The sequence below is a fragment of the Lacerta agilis genome, chromosome 2, assembly GCF_009819535.1.
Source record: "Lacerta agilis isolate rLacAgi1 chromosome 2, rLacAgi1.pri, whole genome shotgun sequence".
Taxonomy (NCBI): Eukaryota; Metazoa; Chordata; class Lepidosauria; order Squamata; family Lacertidae; genus Lacerta; species Lacerta agilis.
In genome coordinates this window covers 47,997,655-48,016,827 of record NC_046313.1, presented here as the reverse complement: position 1 = coordinate 48,016,827, position 19,173 = coordinate 47,997,655, and the positions used below count along the sequence as shown (strand labels likewise).

The 19,173-nt window shown below is 43.6% G+C and overlaps 1 protein-coding gene across 2 annotated transcripts in view; it reads right to left on the bottom strand.

Moving 5' to 3' along the window:
- The window catches only part of SH3PXD2B (SH3 and PX domains 2B), a 107,506-nt gene extending 96,542 nt beyond the window's left edge, over positions 1–10,964 (bottom strand). For both annotated transcript variants that reach the window (XM_033139944.1, XM_033139945.1), the window contains exon 1: positions 10,655–10,964. In XM_033139944.1, the coding sequence (XP_032995835.1) occupies positions 10,655–10,726 (72 nt within the window). In that variant the 5' untranslated portion in view covers positions 10,727–10,964. The remainder of the gene's footprint in view (positions 1–10,654) is intronic.
- Positions 10,965–19,173: the final 8,209 nt, after the last annotated feature.

Sequence of the window (19,173 nt, the reverse complement as noted above, 5' to 3'; positions counted from 1 at the left end):
AACCAAGTGCATCTTGGGAGTCCTCTAGAGGAAATGGAACACTTTATTAGCCAGAGATAGCCTCTGCATGCTTGATCATACTGCAGAAGGGGACTGTGCGTCTGATTTGCACATCCCAGGAAGACGTTAAGAAAGAAGGGGAACCTTTCCCAGCAACCTTTTAACTAATCATTCCGTGATCAGTATGACTCATGCACACTGAAATCGTGGATTGGCCCACACACTCACCATTTTGATAATTTCATATGCATAGTGGGACACTGGAACTGAATGAGGTAACAAGCCACCTGCTCAAAGCAGCATCCAATGCACGACAAGAACACACATACTGCACACCACAAATTTCACCATATTCATGTCCTGCTTACGGGCTTCCCATAAGCATTTCATTGGTTACTGTGGAAACAGAAGGTTGAGCTAGACAGGCCTTTGTCTGATGCAGCTGGGCTCTTCTTACATCTAAAGGAAGGCTCCCCTGTTGAAAACCCAATGTCCTAACTTCAGATCACTGTACCAGCTAATGTGTGGACTGGCCCTATGGCTTCTAGGTAGAAGGAAAAAATCAACTGGCTAATTTGTAGGAATTGCTTATCAGTAAGAATTGGAAATTTGGTAAAAACTATTTTTCCTCCCCCCTGCTTTTTGGGTCAAGTATCCACTATAGAGATGAGTATTCTCCTCACAAAACATTCTCCTTTCTACCCACACCCATTTATATGGATGGGAAAATGCTGAGGAAGTGACCATAGCAAAAGATCAAAATAGAACAAAGGTACCCCATAAAGTTTTCTTCAAATGGACAACTTAATTCTGAGCTTTACCAGATAATGACCTGTGATCCAAAGAACTGAGAAACAAGTTCTGCAGGCCTAAGGAAGCCTCAGGGCCCCATTTCCTTAAGGACAGTCTCCTGTCCCATGTTGCATGGCAGTTGGCTTTTTTTTAATGGAAGGGAGCAATAAGGCATGGATTAAACAAATGCATTTTACTGGGTACAGGTGATCCCTGGGAGACATATCTAAAGTAGCCCTTCAGATCACAGTCACCATCTATTCTTAAACAGTCTTATATAGAGCTTGGGTTGGTGTAATAATAATACTAATTTATTTCATACACTATGGACAAATGTTTCTGACTCCCAAATGTTAACCAATGCTAAGAACAAAATAATTTACCACCACCACCAATTATGCCACTGAAAAAATTGGGGAGGAAATAAACAGGGCTGGATTTTGTGTGTAGAAGTTCTAGTCTTCAAAAGCAAGTCCTGGGCTCATCATTCTTTATCTCTTGAACCTAGTTGGTGGATACCGATATTGTAGTAAAAAGCAAAGTAGATCCTACAAATCTGAACTCTACCCACCTGTGCCCTAAATGGCTTGGGACCACATTACCTCAGAAACTGCTCCCATGAAAATCTGCCTGGCACTTGGAGGCCCTGTTCTTACACTGGTACCTCATGTGAATAATATGAAAATTAAAATGTGATAAGTTCTCAAGGGGGGGGGGAAATCATTTTCAACAACATAAAATACTACTAGGATTGATCTGCAACATAGATGGGAGGTGTTGTCTCTTGCTAATTATGTGTTTAATTTGTGGTTTTATATATAAAATATGCCTGTGCGTTATATTACAAACATTAAAAACGGAATGGGCATTTAACCAAGTTGGATTTTAAGAAGTCTTTGTATCGTCAAGCTTAACCCCTGACTAATTAAAACCTTGCTGCATATGGAGAAGGAAAATATCCTTCTGGGTGATAAGTCCTGGCTCAAAAGAATATTGTTCCTCACAGATACCTCTTTGTATGATCTCATCTATAGAATACAATTCCCTCCCAATCTTCCATGTCCCTTCATAATCTGAGGCAACCACATATTGAAGGAAGCAGGACTGGGAGAAAATAGCCAAAAGGAAAACTGCCAAGAGTGACAAGCTGCTAGAGAAATGCAAATGGTATCTGTCCAACTGTAACAGAGCTGTCGGGGGGGGGGGGACCCTCAAAGCAACTGAATAGGGAGAAAGAAAACCCAGCAAGTCACAGGATTCTTTCAATATGAACTTACACCAGAAGTCAGGGGGAATTTACCAAGTTCATCAGATGTGGCATCACTTAGCATTATCAACAGGGGAACCAAGTGCCAGAACCTTTTAGCAAGAGCAGAGCCGGTGGTCTTGAGACAAACCAGGCGGTAAGAGGAAGACACACCACAGTCCAACAGGACTAGAGTCTAATCAAAGTTTACATTGAGAGGGTATTGTTTTCTTCTTCAAATACTTTCAGTTTATTGGCAACCACATCCTGCAAAACAAGTACGGTACATTTTAAGTGTGCACAAGTGGGTTTAGGAAAAAAAAACCTGACTTTATCAGTGACTGGGGGATAAATGCAGGGCAAGCCATGCAAATCGTGAATCAGGGATCCCATGTTTCATTTGGAAGACAACACCTTAATAGATAAGGCACCAGGCCACATCTCATACCTTCCTATACTACCAAATGATAATCCGATGCTTGGCATGGCTCAGCACTGTGAACAACCCTAAATCACCCTAAGTTGACATTACAAAGCACCTACTGGGGGGGGGGGTGTCTTCAACTCACAGTCATTGACCTAAACAAAAGAGGATATCAGCAATTTCTGCACATGCACCAATTCATGAGCCAATATGCCTTCAGATGAGTGCTAACACACAAGTCCAGCCACTTGTAATTCATATAGTGCAGTGGCTTGGTTGTACGTTGCAGAAAATACCAATGTATTTCACTGTAATAGAATCAGCAGTGTTGTGCTGGACCAGTCGCTGCCCCCAACTAAAAAGGAGCAGCTTGGAGCAGTGCATGCATAATCTTACAAAAGGAATGCTTTATCTGTCCTCATATTCTAAAAACAAAGATTTCAATCACTTACTTCTCTCATCCATCATTCATTACTCGTCTGGCATCACTAGCAAACTCCATTACTAAGACATCCATCAAGAGCTTATTTCCGATGCATTCATCTACTTGCTAGCATTATTAGAAGAAAAACTGTTAACAGCTACAAAAAGATGTAACCCTTTGTCAGCTGTAGAAGAGAAAAAAGTTCTCAACAATTCCCAACAACACTGGAAGTCTAGCATTGCCAATCTTCTAGTCCAACCACACCAACATATGTCACTTCACACGTGCTCCCAGCTCATCTCTAAATTCAGAGCCATATTAGCATCTCCAGTTTGTAAGTTGTGGAGCAGTATGTTTTGCTATCTATACTTCTTTTAATTGTATTCCTGAACCCTGGCCCCATGTAAGGGTTCCTATAGAAAAGGAACCAGCTTACTGATATTTTTGTAAAGAAGAAAGTGTCTTGTGCTTTGATTATTTTTTATTAAGGGTACAGACATAGGACAACAGTCCTTGTACTCTTAACACACACCCTTTCCCTTCAAGTCTCAGCAGTTGCATGCACACTGCAAACAAGTGCAACAGTCCTCTTTTTGAGGTTGCCACTAAGAAATCCAGGGATTAATCTAAATCAGTTGGCGCCATGCTACTAATTCAGGAATGGGGAACCTTTGGCTTTCCAGATGTTTCTAAACTCCAACTGCCATCAGCGCTGGAAAGCATGGGCAACGGCCAGGGATTATAAGAGTTGTCATTCGGCAACATCTAGAGGACCAAAGGTTCCCCACACCTGTGCTAAATAGTTTATTTTTGCCCTCCTCCTCCTCCACACTTACACCCCTCCCAGACTCAATCAATATCTGTCTTCAGACTGTTAGGCAAAAGTTCAGATCCCTGAACACAAAGCTGACCCATTGCCCAAACAGGTGTTGACCCGTTCATCCACCATGAGATGAGAGAAAAGGTTAAGTTCATTATGAAACACAGATTTGATATCACGACTCCACTAACTAGATGCAACAAGTTCATTTGGAGCAGGTTTCTCCAAAGCTGAGGGGATGTGGGGAGGGGGAAGAAACAAAAGTTATATGCAAGTTTAACTCTGCACTCTGTTACAGCCACCACAGAGATAAATGAGGACGGAAGCAGATCCTCAAACATCAGATCTTCCGAGCACTCAATAAATGAGTAGCAAAAGTTACTCAAGGCCACACTTTCCTCAAAGAACCAGTTTCCCCATTACTGCCCCACAGCTGAAAATACAACTTTCCATAGAATTAAGTTAAGGGCAACTGTCTGTCTGTCAGTCCGGGGTGGGGGTGGGGAAATGCACAGGTCATTTCTAGGTCAGACTATGACACTGAAAGTAGGGAGTTTTCCAAACTCATGAATACTAAGAAACTGCCTTCAGGGAAGAGAAAGGCAGGTCTGTGCTCAAAGTAGTTGAGAAGGCCTAACAGGCCTATTTACGGTTGGCTCCAACCTCACAGAAAGAGCCTTGTAGGTAGCCAACAGCAAGATGACTCAGCCTCTCCACTTATTGTGTAAAAATAGGTTTGGAGTGTATATAATTAACTGTCTTTGGGAATCTGTCTTGTTTTAATGTACAGATTCAGGGGCAAACACTGTTCTCTTTCACTACAATGTTAATCTAGTTCACAGGGTTTCAGAAACAGAAACATGATTTTCTTTAAAATGTGTTTATTCCTCCAACGAATTTAAGGCAGCAGCTTACACCATTTGTCCTCTTTTTAGCCAAGCAACTCCCCAGTGTGGTAGTTTGGACTGAGAGACAGTGTGCCTGGCAATGGCCACACAGTGAGCTTCATGGCCGAAAGGTTAGTGCAACTACATTGTCCAACTGTACTTTTTTTTAGTACCTGGGCACAGAGATGGTTGCAGGCTGCCTATGTGTACAAACTGATCTACCATTCTCCATGTGGTCACTGTATGCATGTACAACTGTCCATGATCGGGGGGGGGGGGGGAGAGAGAGAGAGAGAGAGAGAGAGAGAGAGAGAGAGAGAGAGAGAGAGAGAATGGCCTTGTGATTCTTTCCCATTCCAAGCTTTCTCTGAACAATTCTAATTAATTATTTTTCCACAATTGTTGGGAGTGGGGTACTTGTGCTCTGGAATCACTGGAATGTCACCAGTGAAGAAAAAGTGCATGTACCAAAGTAGGAATATCTCATTGCAGGTGACCTCTTAATTCACAAACAAAGCCTCTTAGATAAGAATATGTTTGGAGATGTCTTCTATCTATAGGTAGATGGTATAATCACATCAATTTAAATGTGTGTGGGGTGTGTGGGTGTGAAGGTTTCAAAGTCTCAGAAACAAAACACCATAGGATTCCAGAGACAAAAGAAGACTCCTAAATTTCCCTTTATTTTCACACCTGCCTTTCAAAAGATGGAAATACATGGCAAGCTGAAGAACTATGGATTCCAAAGGAAATATCACCCTGTATTTTCATCCACTGGGACAAGTGGAAAGCATATGTGAACATTTAAAAATAGAGTGAAAGACTCCTAGCTCAGGTAGAAGATAAAGAACAAAAGTCTATTTTTGGTGTGTAAAGGTCAGTAGCAGCCAATTTCAAATCAACCACAACACAGATAATCTTGCAAAGGTTGTCAGAGCTGAATTACAGAATCATAAGTTCATTCTCTTTTCAAGGGCTAAAAACTTTTAACTGTTAAAGAATCATCTAAGGAACCAAATGAGAGCAAACATATTTGTGGTGGATATTTTCCATTGCTGGAAGAAGAGGAAGGCTGCAAGTTGCCAAGAGGGAAGGCAACCTTTAATCCTTCACTTAGAGCAGTACTGTAATTTGAAGAGGAATTATGACATCACCAACCATTTTCATGCTACTCCAAAAGGGAGAAGTCAGTATTTTTTCCATCATAAATAACTGGAGGAAGGGCAAGACAGAAAAAAGATCTGTGTAAATAACAATGATCCTCAGGCCTAGTTCACACAATATAGTCTTGCTCCATGCAAACTGTCCCAGGTATGCAGTCAAAGAGCTGAACTTGTCTGAAGGAACTCATTGGATATATATGGCCAGCAGAAATATTTGGACAGATCTACATGCTATAAAATAAATATAGGCTCTAGAGCCACCATATCATTATTATCCTTAATAGCCTTAAAGGGGGGGGAGGCATTTGCAGGTGAGAACCAGCACAGAAAGATGCTTAACCCTTTCTAACCCCTTTACTGTTCATCAGTTCTCCCTTGCAAATGGTTCTCTCTCTCTCTCTCTCTCTCTCCAAACACACACACACACACACACACACTCACACTCTCTCTCTCTTTTAGTACAATGCCTCCCCCCAAGCAGGGCTGCCCAATTGGAATCAACAATGATTACGGATTTTTTTATTTTAAAAAGGTGAGGAAGAAATTTACAGGGAAGAATTCCTATTCCCACCCCAATTTTCCCACCACAAGTGCTGTTTGAGAACACACATTGGCTAGCATGAAGTGTATTTCCCATCTTAACATTTGCTTCTAAAATCCAAAATCACAATTAACCATGCTGAGGCATCTGGCGAGCAGATGGAAACCAAATGCTTGACTAGATGGATATTTTGGTCTGATCCAAGAGGGCAGTTTGTGTGCAAGCTGATTTTTCATAACACACAATCCCAGTATGAAGGTTGCACACAGTAAGATGTATGCACTCAGTGGAGACCCACAAATTTGGTTTGGCCTTGGTAGTCAAGCAAAGATTGGTTGTCAGGACCTTCCCCTTAAGGACAATCTGGTGCATTTTCACACAGGAGTCCCATTGTGCTCACTGGTGCTTACTCCCAGGTAAGCGTGCATAGGGGATTGCAACACAAGTTCCTGACCTCATACTGCATCTCAATGGGAGGTTGAGTACAAGCCCCTTTTCCTCTTCCACCTCCAAAACTTTCAGAGCTGGGAAAGGGGACCAAGGAATTAATCTACTCAAAGGAAGGAGGGAGTGCAAATTACAGAACTGGTTTCTGCAGTAGCAACCATGGCATTTGAATTGACCAAGATCCAAGCAACTGCCCAACCCTACAGTCAGCTAGAAAGCAGGACTGCCTCATTTAAACCAGTGTTTTTCAACCACTGTTCCGCGGCACACTAGTGTGCCGCGAGATGTTGCCTGGTGTGCCGTGGGAAAATTACTTTATATATAGTCAATATAGGCACAGAGTTAAATTTTTTAACATTTTCTAATGGTGGTGTGCCTTGTGATTTTTTTCATGAAACAAGTGTGCCTTTGCCCCAAAAAGGTTGAAAAACACTGATTTAAACAACAACAGGCCATTAGGGTATGACAGTGTTTTTCAACCAGTGTGCTGTGGCACCCTGGGGTGCCTTGAATGATGGTCAGGGGTGCAGTGGCCAACACTGGCCTCTATCCCTCTTTCCTTCCCTCCCTGCTCTGATGCCCTCTCTTGTCTCTGCCTCCCAAAGGCTTCTACAGCTGTTTGTTGAGGCAGCCCTGGCTATAAGCTCCACAGGCAAATGGTGCCTCTGGGAGGCACCTCTCTTTGGGGCGGGCTGCCCTGAGGACTCCCAAGGAAAGGGGAGAGAAGAGGCTGAGGGAACATTCCACAAGGGAGGGTGTTCAAAAAAGGGTGAGAGGCTGACAGCTCTTCAGGCAAGGGGTGACATAACTGGGCTCCTGAGCCCCACAGGGGTGCCACACAAAGAATGTAATTGGTTAAGGGAGCCATGGACTCAAAAAGGCTGAAAACCTCTGGGGTATGATAATCAAATCTTATGTCTATCTGAACTGAAGAGCTATACCAAACTGATTCACTTCGCCTATCCTTCATTACAGGCAACAATTTCTTGTTGATTTTCCTTCTGATTTAAAGGATTGTCTTTCCCCAAATGACTCACTTTTTCTCTTATGTGTAAGAGCCTACCATCTTTCCCCCTTGATTATGCATTTTCTCCATGTGATGTCCCAGACAGAACTAGAACACAGCTAAGAGCATCTCTATCTGTAGTCACTGGCAGATCCTTCCAAAGATTTAAAAAACCTATTCCAGTTAACTCAGGAATCTATTTCAAAGGATGAATGTGGCCAGCACTATAGTATCATTTGGTGCAAAGGCAGCATTCAGTTTTAAGAAACAAAAGAAATTATCCATAGTGAAGAGCAAAAGTGAGACCTATCTCTGTTCCCAACTAATAAGATACATAAGGAAATGTCATCTTATAAGCAAGGTATTTTAAAAAGCAAGCATTATAAAAATCAGCGGCAATTTAGGAGAGGCTTTTAAATGTGTTTATGGAAGGGGGTATTGCTTTGTTCTTTTTGTTTTAATTATTTACTGGTGTTTTTACCATGTATTTTTATCCTGTGAACCACCTTGAGATTTTGTGAGGAAGGGTGGTATATAAATCTAATATTATATTATTATTATTATTAATAATAATAAAGAATCAATATTTTAAAGTAAGCAGAATCTCATCTCCAACTGCAGCCACTTCTAAAGCACATGTCTACAACTGCATTTTGGCTGAAATCCTAAACATATTTAACAAGGAGTAAACTCTGCTGGACACAATAGAATTTATTGGCATAGGATTGTACTGTAGATCATCCCCACTACTTGTTTCCTTTGTTTATCTTCCGCTTCCCTGTGTTGCCTTCTCCACTATCAAAATTTGGCAGATTGTCGCTGTGGTGCAGTGGTTAGAGCAGCCCTCCCCAACCTGGTGCCCTCCAAAGGTTTTTGGACTGCAAATCCCCATCACTCCTGACTACTGGTTATGCTGGCTAGCACTAATGGGAGTTGGGAATCAAACAACATCTGGAGAGAACCAGGTTGGAGCACACAGACCAGGTCCAAATTCTTTCTCAGTAGCTGATTGAGTGGCCTCTGCCAAGTCCATCTTTCTCTCACTCTCTCTCTCTGCCCACCCTAACTCACAGTTACATTGTGGTGATAAAAATGGGGAACCCTATACGCCACTTTAAGCTCCTTTGGAGAAAAGTGGGATACAAATGCAATAAAATAAAAGGTCAGATTGTTATGACATTCTAAAGCAAAGCCTATACTGGTGACAATTGTTGCTGAGAACAGTACAAATATATTAAAAGAAAACTATCACAGAATCATAGCTTTTTATATCTCAAAAGGGCAGGGGAGGGATCATTACACCATTAGAAGTAGGTATAGTGAAAGATTACTGCACCAATTTGTACAGTATAAGAGGATATGGAATTAAAAGACCTGCATTCTCTACTCGTGTTTCATCCTATGCTACCATTCACTCCTTGTTCTCCTCTGCATCCTCCTGGCTGCCTCCTACTTAACTCCCCTTTTCATTATTCTCAGAAACAATCAGGTTCCCATATGTGAAGCACAACCTTCCATCTCTGGTGTCTCTACTTGCACAGTCTCACCCCTCCAGCTCCTAGTGTGTGTGTGTGTGTGTGTGTGTGTGTGTGGTGAATGAATTAAACACTGCCATAGGTTCTTTAACAGAGTTAAAGTTGCCAGTCAACTCTTTGGGTAGAGCAGTGTTTTTCAACCTTTTTTGGGCAAAGGCACACTTGTTTCATGAAAAAAATCACGAGGCACACTACCATTAGAAAATGTTAAAAAAAATTAACTCTGTGCCTATATTGACTATATATAAAGTAATTCTCTTGAATTTTTCAATTTTCCCCACGGCACACCAGGCAACATCTCGCGGCACACTAGTGTGCCGCGGAACAGTGGTTGAAAAACACTGGGGTAGAGACTGTGTTCCCTCGCAATCCATAATGCACAAAATATTTGTTTTAAGGGTTCAGCACAGCACGGTCAGAATATTAAAAGTGGGAGAGCAGATCCTGCAAGAGAAGGAGGTGTTTGCTATTCAGCAGGCATACCCCCAGTTTAGTGGAAATGACAAGCTGCAGCACCCAACCTGCCAGTCACCAGCCCCAACGGATACACACTCCAAACAGAATCTGACAGTTCTGACACATTGCAGCCCGGTTCCCACAGCCTTGCAAAGCACAGCGGGCACAAAAGCAGGGAGTACCAGAGGTCTTTTTGCCTGGGGTAGATCGAAATCTAAGCAAACTTCTCACACACCCTACAGATGCACTTCTAGGCTGTTGAACACAAATCTGGCAGGAAAGCCACTACTTTCCTTTCTGAGAAAGAAGAAACCCATGTAGATTTCTCTGCCAGGAGAGCAGCTGCTCTCCAGATCCCCTCCAGCAGTTTAAATTTCCAAGCAAACCATTAAAAGCAAGCGCCAAGGGAGACATAAGCTTGCCCATCCCACGATGGGACCCGTCCAGAGCATTGGCCAGAGATTTAAAGTGACGGGCTGGTCAACATGCACAATCCTGCCTTTGTAATGTCAACGCTGGTGAAAGAAAAGAAAGAGCCAGGCGGCAAGAACTTCCTGCCTGGCTTGCTAGGAAGTTGCAGTGTGCGCGCAGCCAGACTATTGCAGCTACAACATGCACTCACAGTGGATCCAGGAGGGAATGGAAGAGACCGCACAGAAGCGGCTGCGGGGAGGCGACCCCATCGCCTCTCTGCTAGCTAGGTAGCTGCAGCCAACGCTGCCCCCCCCCCCCAAAAAAAACACGCAGGGGGGAGATGCCCGTGCGAAATCCCAGCAAAGCAGCTGTATCAAGCGCAGCAGATCTGTCCCAGCATGTGAGGAAAATGAACGGCTAGAGGATTTCAAGGCGCTCTCAGCAATTCTCCCCACCCGACCGCTGGTTACACTTACACACACATGCCACGCTAACTCACATAGTGTTTGTTGGGAATTCGCCGCTTCTGCACGTCCAGCACCTTCACCTCCAATATACTCTTCCGGGGCATAGCGCTGGTCCTCTGCAACCCGAACCCCAGAAGCAAGTAACAAAATAAAGCGGGAGGGAAGGAGTGCAAATCTTGGAGTGGAGTAGAGGGGAAGATAAGACGTAAGAAACCCCTCCTCCGGGAGGGTCGGCGCAGCCAACGCTCCTGACCCAAAGCGCAGAAACTTTTAAACGCAGCGGTTGCAGAGATTGCGCTGCTAAGGGATAGGCGAGCCTGAGCCCCACAGCAACCTCGGCGCCCCCCTTCCCCTTTCTTGCTTCTGCTTCCTCTTCCTCCTCCCCCCCCTCCAGTTCTACCCCCTTCGCTTTTTCCCTGGCCAGAGTTTGCAGATGCAGGAGGGCTCCTCCCAGCCCATCCCTGCCAAAGCAGCCTATCCCACTCAGGCGCAGGCGGTGTGGTTATGGCGCTCTCTGATCCAGCCCCGCTCCCCGGGCTTCTTAAAGGGCCACGAGCACCGCGCGGCTCGCCAGCGCTTTCAGGCCAAACACGCAGAAGGCGCCGAGCCAGCTCGGCTACCCCCTCTCTGCGCCATGCTTTTCGCTTGTGCCGCTGAGAGGGTGGGGGCTTTTGGGGGGTGGAAGCAAAGGCGCAACTTTTCAGCTGTGGCCGGAACACGGGTGGGAAGTTGGAGCTGGTCGGCAAATCCACACGTTTCTGCTCACTGCGAGAAACACAACCAACCCGCGCACGATCCTTTCCTTTCTTTCACGTCACCCATAACCAAGAACAGCAAGGGGGAAATGGCCTAGATTAATATGAGGAGCGAGTCTTTTCCACACAATCCCAAGTAACATTTTAACCTCCATTTGACCCCCCAACTCGCCCGCCCGCCTCTGTCTCTCTCTCTCTCTCTCTCTGTTAAGTGAAGGAAGAGAGCTCGAAAGCAGCCGAGGTCAAACGCAGGCGTCGCCTCTCTCTCAGAAGAGGAAAAGGCACCAATTAATCCTCGTCTGAATCTGAAATTGCCACACTTTGAAACGCTCCTTGTCGCGACAGGAGGCGGCGCAACTGGTTTCCGGAGGGAGGCCGACTCTCCCTCAGTCCCTCCTATGAAGTAAATATCCCCCTTGCAAAACGTCGCCCCATCTCCTGTTCCCCGCGGCTTCAACTTTACACGTTTGCCCCGCCCCCATAAAGGAAGCGGGTGGGTCTTGAGGGGTGGATTCAGCAATCCCACCCGGCATTGTGCACTCACCTAGGGATCGTGTTGGGGTCTGTAGGGAGAGGGTGCGTGAGGCCTTGGAGATTAAAAAGCATGGCCCCGAAACATAAACCAGGGCCCTCAGCTGCTGTGCAATACAAGAGGACAACGACTGGTTCCAACGCTGGATCTAGACGCTTCAAAAGAAGCGTTTCAGTTTAAAGCGGCATAAATTTAAACGGGGAAAACAGGTAGAGAAAAAAACGGGACTCCAGGATGGTGGCACAATGTTATATCGCACATACAACGCATATAAATCAATTTTTCTTTACCAGTCCAGCTGAGTCTTGGCTGTGCTGAACTGCTTGAGAGTTGATATGTCTGTTTGCACCTTGGGCAATTTTGGCCACAATGAATCTAGCAGCTATGCCATCAGGGGGGGAGGGGGAGAGAGAGAGAGAGAGAATCTGTGAGGCTGTGGCAACAAGTGCTCAAATAACTGAAGGTAATGAGCCAGGAGAATTGATGCTTTTGAATTATGGTGACGGAGGAGACTCTTGAGAGTCCCACCGACTGCAAGAAGATCAAACCTATCCATTCTGAAGGAAATCAGCCCTGAGTGCTCACTGGAAGGACTGATCCTGAAGACCCTGATGCTGGGAAAGATTGAGGGTACAAGGAGAAGGGGACAACAGAAGATGAGATGGTTGGATAGTGTTCTCGAGGCTACCGACATGAGTCTGACCAAACTGCAGGAGGCAGTGAAAGACAGGCATGCCTGGCGTGCTCTGGTCCATGGGGTCACAAAGAGTCAGACACGACTGAACAACAACAACGAGCCAGGAGCCTGACAAGACTGAGAAGGCAATAAACTTACTGCTTGAAGATAAGAACTGTAAATGCATGCCTATTGATGGCTTCACTTTGTGACAGAAGGCTCCCAGCCTTTTGCTGAGGATGGGCAGCCTGTGAAGGCATTCAATGCCAGCCCCAGTTGGCGACAAAGAGCAGCAGCTAAGATCATGTACAGAAGACAAAGATGAGGATGATGGACAGCATATGCCAGCAAATTGGAATCTGCATCAGTTTGCTCTCCCAAGCACATGAAAACACATGAATGAATTGATGGCTGACTTTCATCCTTCTATTGAACAAAGCCTCAAAATCGCATGTGGCTTTACAGACACTTTGAGACTTTATCCAGAAATGCTCCAGCTGTGAGACAACAGTGGCAGTTGCCAATCACCTATGTTTCTCACAACAAAAACCACCAGCAGCAAATCAGTTCACACAATCAACTTCTGAAGCTTAACCAAGGCCAACCATGTCATCTGCAAATTTCTTTCGTTTTCCAAAGCCTGTCCGATCATCTCCTGGAGCAATACTATGCTTGGAAGAGGATGACTAAGCAACACAGTCGTCATGCACCAGTTTTTGTGTGGCGTTTTCTGTTTTTCAGAGGGTTGTTTTGACTACACACAATTTTGGCTTTATGCGCCATCCCTGGAACGTAATCCGCACATAAATTGCAGGTTATCTGTACCCTCCACTGAGGGACTCGCCTGTGACACACAGGCTGGCGACTAAAAATGCCCCTCGTCCCCACCCCTTGAAGCCTGCAACAAATAATAGGAGTTTGTATCTACACGGTTCCTTCATATATTATAGATTAACAGTGTTCACTCAGCTCCACATAGTGTATGAGGCAGCTGTTTGTATCTTTCATGCAAGTTGCAAACTCACTAGGGACACTGACCGCAGTGCTTCTTCACCACAGGCCAAATGAAGTAATATACAGGGCCATGGAGGGGTGACTGGCCGCCCCCAGAATATTCCAGGACCTCTGTCTGAACAGTCTGTTTCCATTAAAAGGTCTGTGGGCCTGTGACTTTAAAAATTCAGTATTAAGCACAGTTGAAACCAAATAGGGTGGGTCCTGGGGGGAAAATGCACCTCAGGTGTCAAAAGGCTGGGGTAAATAAGTGCATCTTTAGCATTCCCTGAAAGCTGTCCAATGAAGGTCCCAGACACATCCCTGTAGGGAGGAGTGTTGTGGCGGGAATGCTTAGTTACATTTTAAAGTGAATTCAGATTTAGTGCTGGCACATCACTGACTTTCAGATTAATTGGATTCCCTTATAAACATCTCATCTGTGCCCTTGGCAGCAACTGAAACACATCCCCCTTTCTTCAGCAGCAACAGCACTCAGTGCAGAACAGTATAATTTAATATACAGCAAGGCATATCTCTATAACCTCTTTAGTTGCAGAGACTTAGTTCTGTTAGCATCCATTAGCACCAAGTAGTGTAATTGCTACTACCTCTATGAAACAAAATTAAAAACATTCCTTCCAGTAGCACCTTAGAGACCAACTAAGTTTGTTAATGGTATGAGCTTTCGTGTGCATGTACACTTCTTCAGATACACGAAAGTTCATACCATTAACAAACTTAGTTGGTCTCTAAGGTGCTACTGGAAGGATTTTTTTAAAAAAAAATTGTTTCAACTATGGCAGACCAACACGGCTACCTACCTGTAACTACTACTGTACCTCTATGTGTTGCTTTTGTACCAATTGGGGCCCTTGGAAGGACTTGTGATCCAAGTGGGTTTTTTTAAGAGCATTTGCAAATTACATTCCTCCAAAGGGTGTGCTGGTACTAGTTGTATGACATGTTATACAGTTTTAGGAAAGCCTTTGGTCAGAACTTTGCACAGCCTCCAATAACACATGAACAAAAATGGAGGAAGCAGCAATTGCATTGTTTGGGGGACCATGTAAAGGCCACTGCACATCTGCATTGTAACAGGTTGGAAAGAAGGGTGGGAAAAGAGCCTTGTGGTGTGGTATAGTATGAGGCACCATAGTATGGCTGCATCATCTGTTAATGCCCTAGATGATTTTACAAAGTATGAGCAATGCAATAAACTTGACTTGAATTGTCCTTGAACTGTAACATTTGTACCAGCTTCAGTTTTAAAAGGACAGCTTTAAATTCTGGCAAGCAGACTGTTATGTGTTTAACCCTGTCTGTCTCCTACACAACAACTGGAGAAAACTGGACAGACTCCCTATGTCAAGTAGAACTGCTATCCATCCCTGGAATTTCAAATTTCAGTGCAAGCAAGTTTGGTGTTAGGGAGAAATGTAGTTTTCTCAGCTCAGACATAGGATGTAATTAATGGCATCTCTAATTTTAATTGGTCCAAGGAGCACACGAGCACACACACACACATATTATCAAGGTGGGGCTCTGGGGATTTACAAAAAAAACTAGGCCTCAGTTTTTGTGTTCTGTCTACCTGATGGCTGAATAGGAGACAGATGGCCTATTCTTGAGATATGGAGAGGTGAGAGAAGCCAATCAGAGTACCTTGTATTTTCTGAAATGGCCTCAGCTGGGGATAGGGAACCTGGTGCCCCTCCACAGGTGGTTGGGCCGCAGCTCCCATCAGCTCCAGTCCTTGGGGATTATGGAAATTTAGTCCAGCAATATCTGGAAGCCCAGAGTCCTCACCCTGGCCTATAGCAACACTGCAATCAGTACTTTATTCCGATGCAAATGCAAAGGAATTTTACAGCAGACGCCCCTGAGCATGTTTACTCAGAGGTAAATCCCATGGATTTCAATGAGATTTACTTCTTAGTAAGTGTGCATAAGATTGCAGCATAAATGAAGCGAAAAGGAAGAGAGCCTATTTTACAGTCATCATCATCTCCAGATGAGAACCTGGCAACTCTATCAGCCGATAATACTGTACCATAAATTCCTGTGTCCTACACAACCCTTTCTGCAGGATACGGGAGACATAACAAAGGAAAAATATGGTTTCACTAAAATCTGGAAGACATACATTTGGACTTTCATTCTCACCAGCTTAGCTAAGAATTAAGGGTGTTAACAGTATGCAGTGCTTTGTTCTTATGGAACAAAATATGCATAATTTTGTTCAATGCATTTTTAATTAGTTTTCCCAACTTTCATACCACCTGCACACTCATCCATAACTATATCCTTTCAACACAGGGTATTCATTAATTAATTAAACGAACATGTTAATTGCACCTAGATAAAAGCTTCTGAAGTGTAAAATAACTGATTATAGACACTGGGTATTTAGTCGAGATTCTGCCATTATGAAGAAATCACTGTTTTTAACATTTGTTTCTATGAAACCTGACCAGTTTTGCAACAGCTTTTGGAGAATCCACAACACCCTTAGGCACCTTATTCCAGTAGGGAATAAGCGATAAGAACAAAAGCGTAAGATCAATCTACCTCTCTCTATATATATAGTTTAATACCACACAAACTCACTCACACACGCCTTTGGCCTTCTTTTGGTGACCAACATGTAGTCAGCAGTCCCTTGGTTTGTTTTAATATTAATTGAGATTAATAATGTTTATCCTCGCAGCAGCTTGTTAAAATAAATCCCACTTCCATATCTCTGTCCTCCATCACAAAGCCACTCCAGTGCACCACTTACAAGAAAACTGGCATGAGGCCAAGATAAAGCTAAAGATCAATGGGAAAGCACTTACCGGGAAGCATCAGAATGCCTCTCAGTGCTGATTAAGCTAGATGAGATTTTATTTGTTAGAAGGACTGTCTTCCAACAGGGGTGGAAACCATCCGTGTATATCAGTACTATCATATGCCTCCAGTATTTATGTTAACAAGCACCTAGACTCCAGGGTATATGGTACAGGAATTAGGATGTTCCCACTGCCTGTCAAAATTCATGTGCATTCGTTTTTTTGTTGTGCATGAAAATTGCTTAATACTAACGTATTGTTGTTGTATGGGCAGGGGAGGGGGCAAAAAACATAGCTCTTTCAAAAAGCTTTTTTTGGGTATAATCTTTTGTTTTATGGCTTGCTCAATGCTGCTCCAGTTTTGACTGCTGCTGTTGCTATGCTTATATAGTAATCTTGGGTGTTTTATGACTGTCAGCAAAAGTAGGTGAGATATGTTGCTTTTACCGATAAAAATTGTATGTTTTCAGCTTGGTTTGCTGCCCTGGAAAATAAGGTGGGAGATAAACAAATAAATAAACAATCCAGTTTACTTACCTGTTATTGTATTCATAATCAAAAGTTTCGCAAGATGTTTCTATCACTGTTGAAAGAAAAGTGCTCTTGGATTACTGTTATTTCATAAAGAATAAGGCAACAGGGGCAACAGAATGGTGACCCTTTGCAGTAAGCCCAACCATAACCCCACCCTGGGATTTCATACCTGAGAAAAAGCTAGTCTAAGATAACAACTCATGAGACTGGCTTTAACATACTCAAGTTGTCATAAAATCTCAGCTTATATTATCTAGTCAGAGGCTTCCTAGACACATAAAAACAACAACAAACCTTAGCTGCTTTTCCATTAAAGTGCCCTCATAGGCAAGTGATTGTAAAAGCCTGTCATAGAGACTACTCCTCAGCTACATGTGTACCTTGTAATTTTCTGGTAACATCAGTCGGTCTCTCTCTTTAGCATTATTCCACACTCTGCCCCCTCAAAGAGAGGAAAACTCTGGCCCTCCTGTTCTTGTTGGGCTGCAGTTGCCAACTGTCCCAACCACCATGGGGATTGGCTAAGCATGATGGGAGCTTTAGTCCAACAAAATCTGTGGGTCACAGGTTCCTCAGCTCTGCCCCACTGAGCAAAACAGGCCTATGGAGATAGTTATTTTCCACCAGCCCTCAGGGAAAGAATAGTATGAGAAATGGGGAAAGGGCATCAATTGTCATTTCTGAAGGGAAGGAAAGCTGAGTTTTGAATCACCTGAAATCGCCTCATCAGACAGGTATGGACATAGTTATCATTCAGGTAATCCTCAAATTAGGAGCTAAATTCTAAATTCAGAATACACATTCCAGTTTCTTAGGCAGACAAACCTAGTCATTTCTGCCATCTGCTGTTTTTTTTTAATAGGGTTGCTGGTGTTTTTCTCTTCATAACCAGGTTAACAACAAAGCAAAGCTTAAACTTACTTAGGTCTCAATTGGCTTGCTTGAATTCTTTTCTTCACAAAGTCCTTTTGAATAATCCTCATTTCTATTTCCCCTCACCTTTATTTCCCCCTTTTTTCTTTTGGGTGTCCACTGTCTGCTTAAATACCAGCTCTGTGTGGCTCAGTTCACACCACCACTGGGAATCGTTCCAGAATCTTTAAACTGGAAAGTTGCAATGGCCTTGCTGCTGACTTCATAATGCTGGCCTCTGAGGGAGTGGGGTGACGTCATAGTTAAAGCGCTAGGATACCAACATTTAACATTCCTGCAGCAGCACAACTGGTCAGTCCTTTTGCTAGTCCCTACTCATATCTTCACATCAAACTGCCCTATCTCAAAAAATTCCTCAAAAGATTAAAAAACAAACAAACCCTTAAAACACACCATTTATTGATGACGTTTAAGTATAAATCAGATTATGACAGGAACGTCTCTCAAAACTTTTTAAGTTTTAATATGGTGCCCTCTAATGGACACATTGAAGAAATGCACATTATATGGCCGCAGAAATTTAAATGGCTACGGGTTTAACTGCCTCTTCAATTTTGAGCAATTCCAAAATCTATTATCACCACCCAAAATGTCACAAAATAGGGAGCAAGCTTTTGAGTCCAGGGAGTGTAGTTATAGGACTAGTCACAAAGGGCACCTGAACTTCAAAATCTACCATTGCATCATTGAGCAGCAGGGCACTACAGGTTTCCACAAAGGATGGCAACAGAGGGTTAGGGAGTGAAAGCCCTTCTTACCTTTTTGTTTGTTTGTTAATGGTGCATCTCATATTCAGCAAGCCACCAAACTATGCTTTAATTTCAGAGGTAAAGAGAAGCCACCTCTACCAGCTGATTTGAAAATGGATGCAGGTGTGCCCAGGTTGTTTTCCTCAGTGAGATTCTCCATCAGCTGCTCTCACACAGCCTTGGTAATTAAACCAGGTGCTTAAGATTCCATTTTGGAGGAACTGGATTTTTCCGGGGTGGGGGGACAGCAAGGAGAAAGGTGCTGCTAGAGAAATGCCACAAATAACCTGAGTGTTCTGCACACCTTGTTTTTAATAGCAGCCTGATTAGCAATAAATATTAAAATCAACTTAATTATTCCCTTCCATCAGGTCTGGAATTCTAATACTAGTATGGAAAGAGAGTCTCCCTGCTTCATTTTTTAGCTGTTGCTCTTGGCACCCCCATAAACTTGGGCCTACTAAATAATGTATAATATCCCACCCTACTCTATTCCTCAGTTAAGGTCCCCCCAACCCCTGGAAAAAACACGTTTTTGCTGTTTTGTT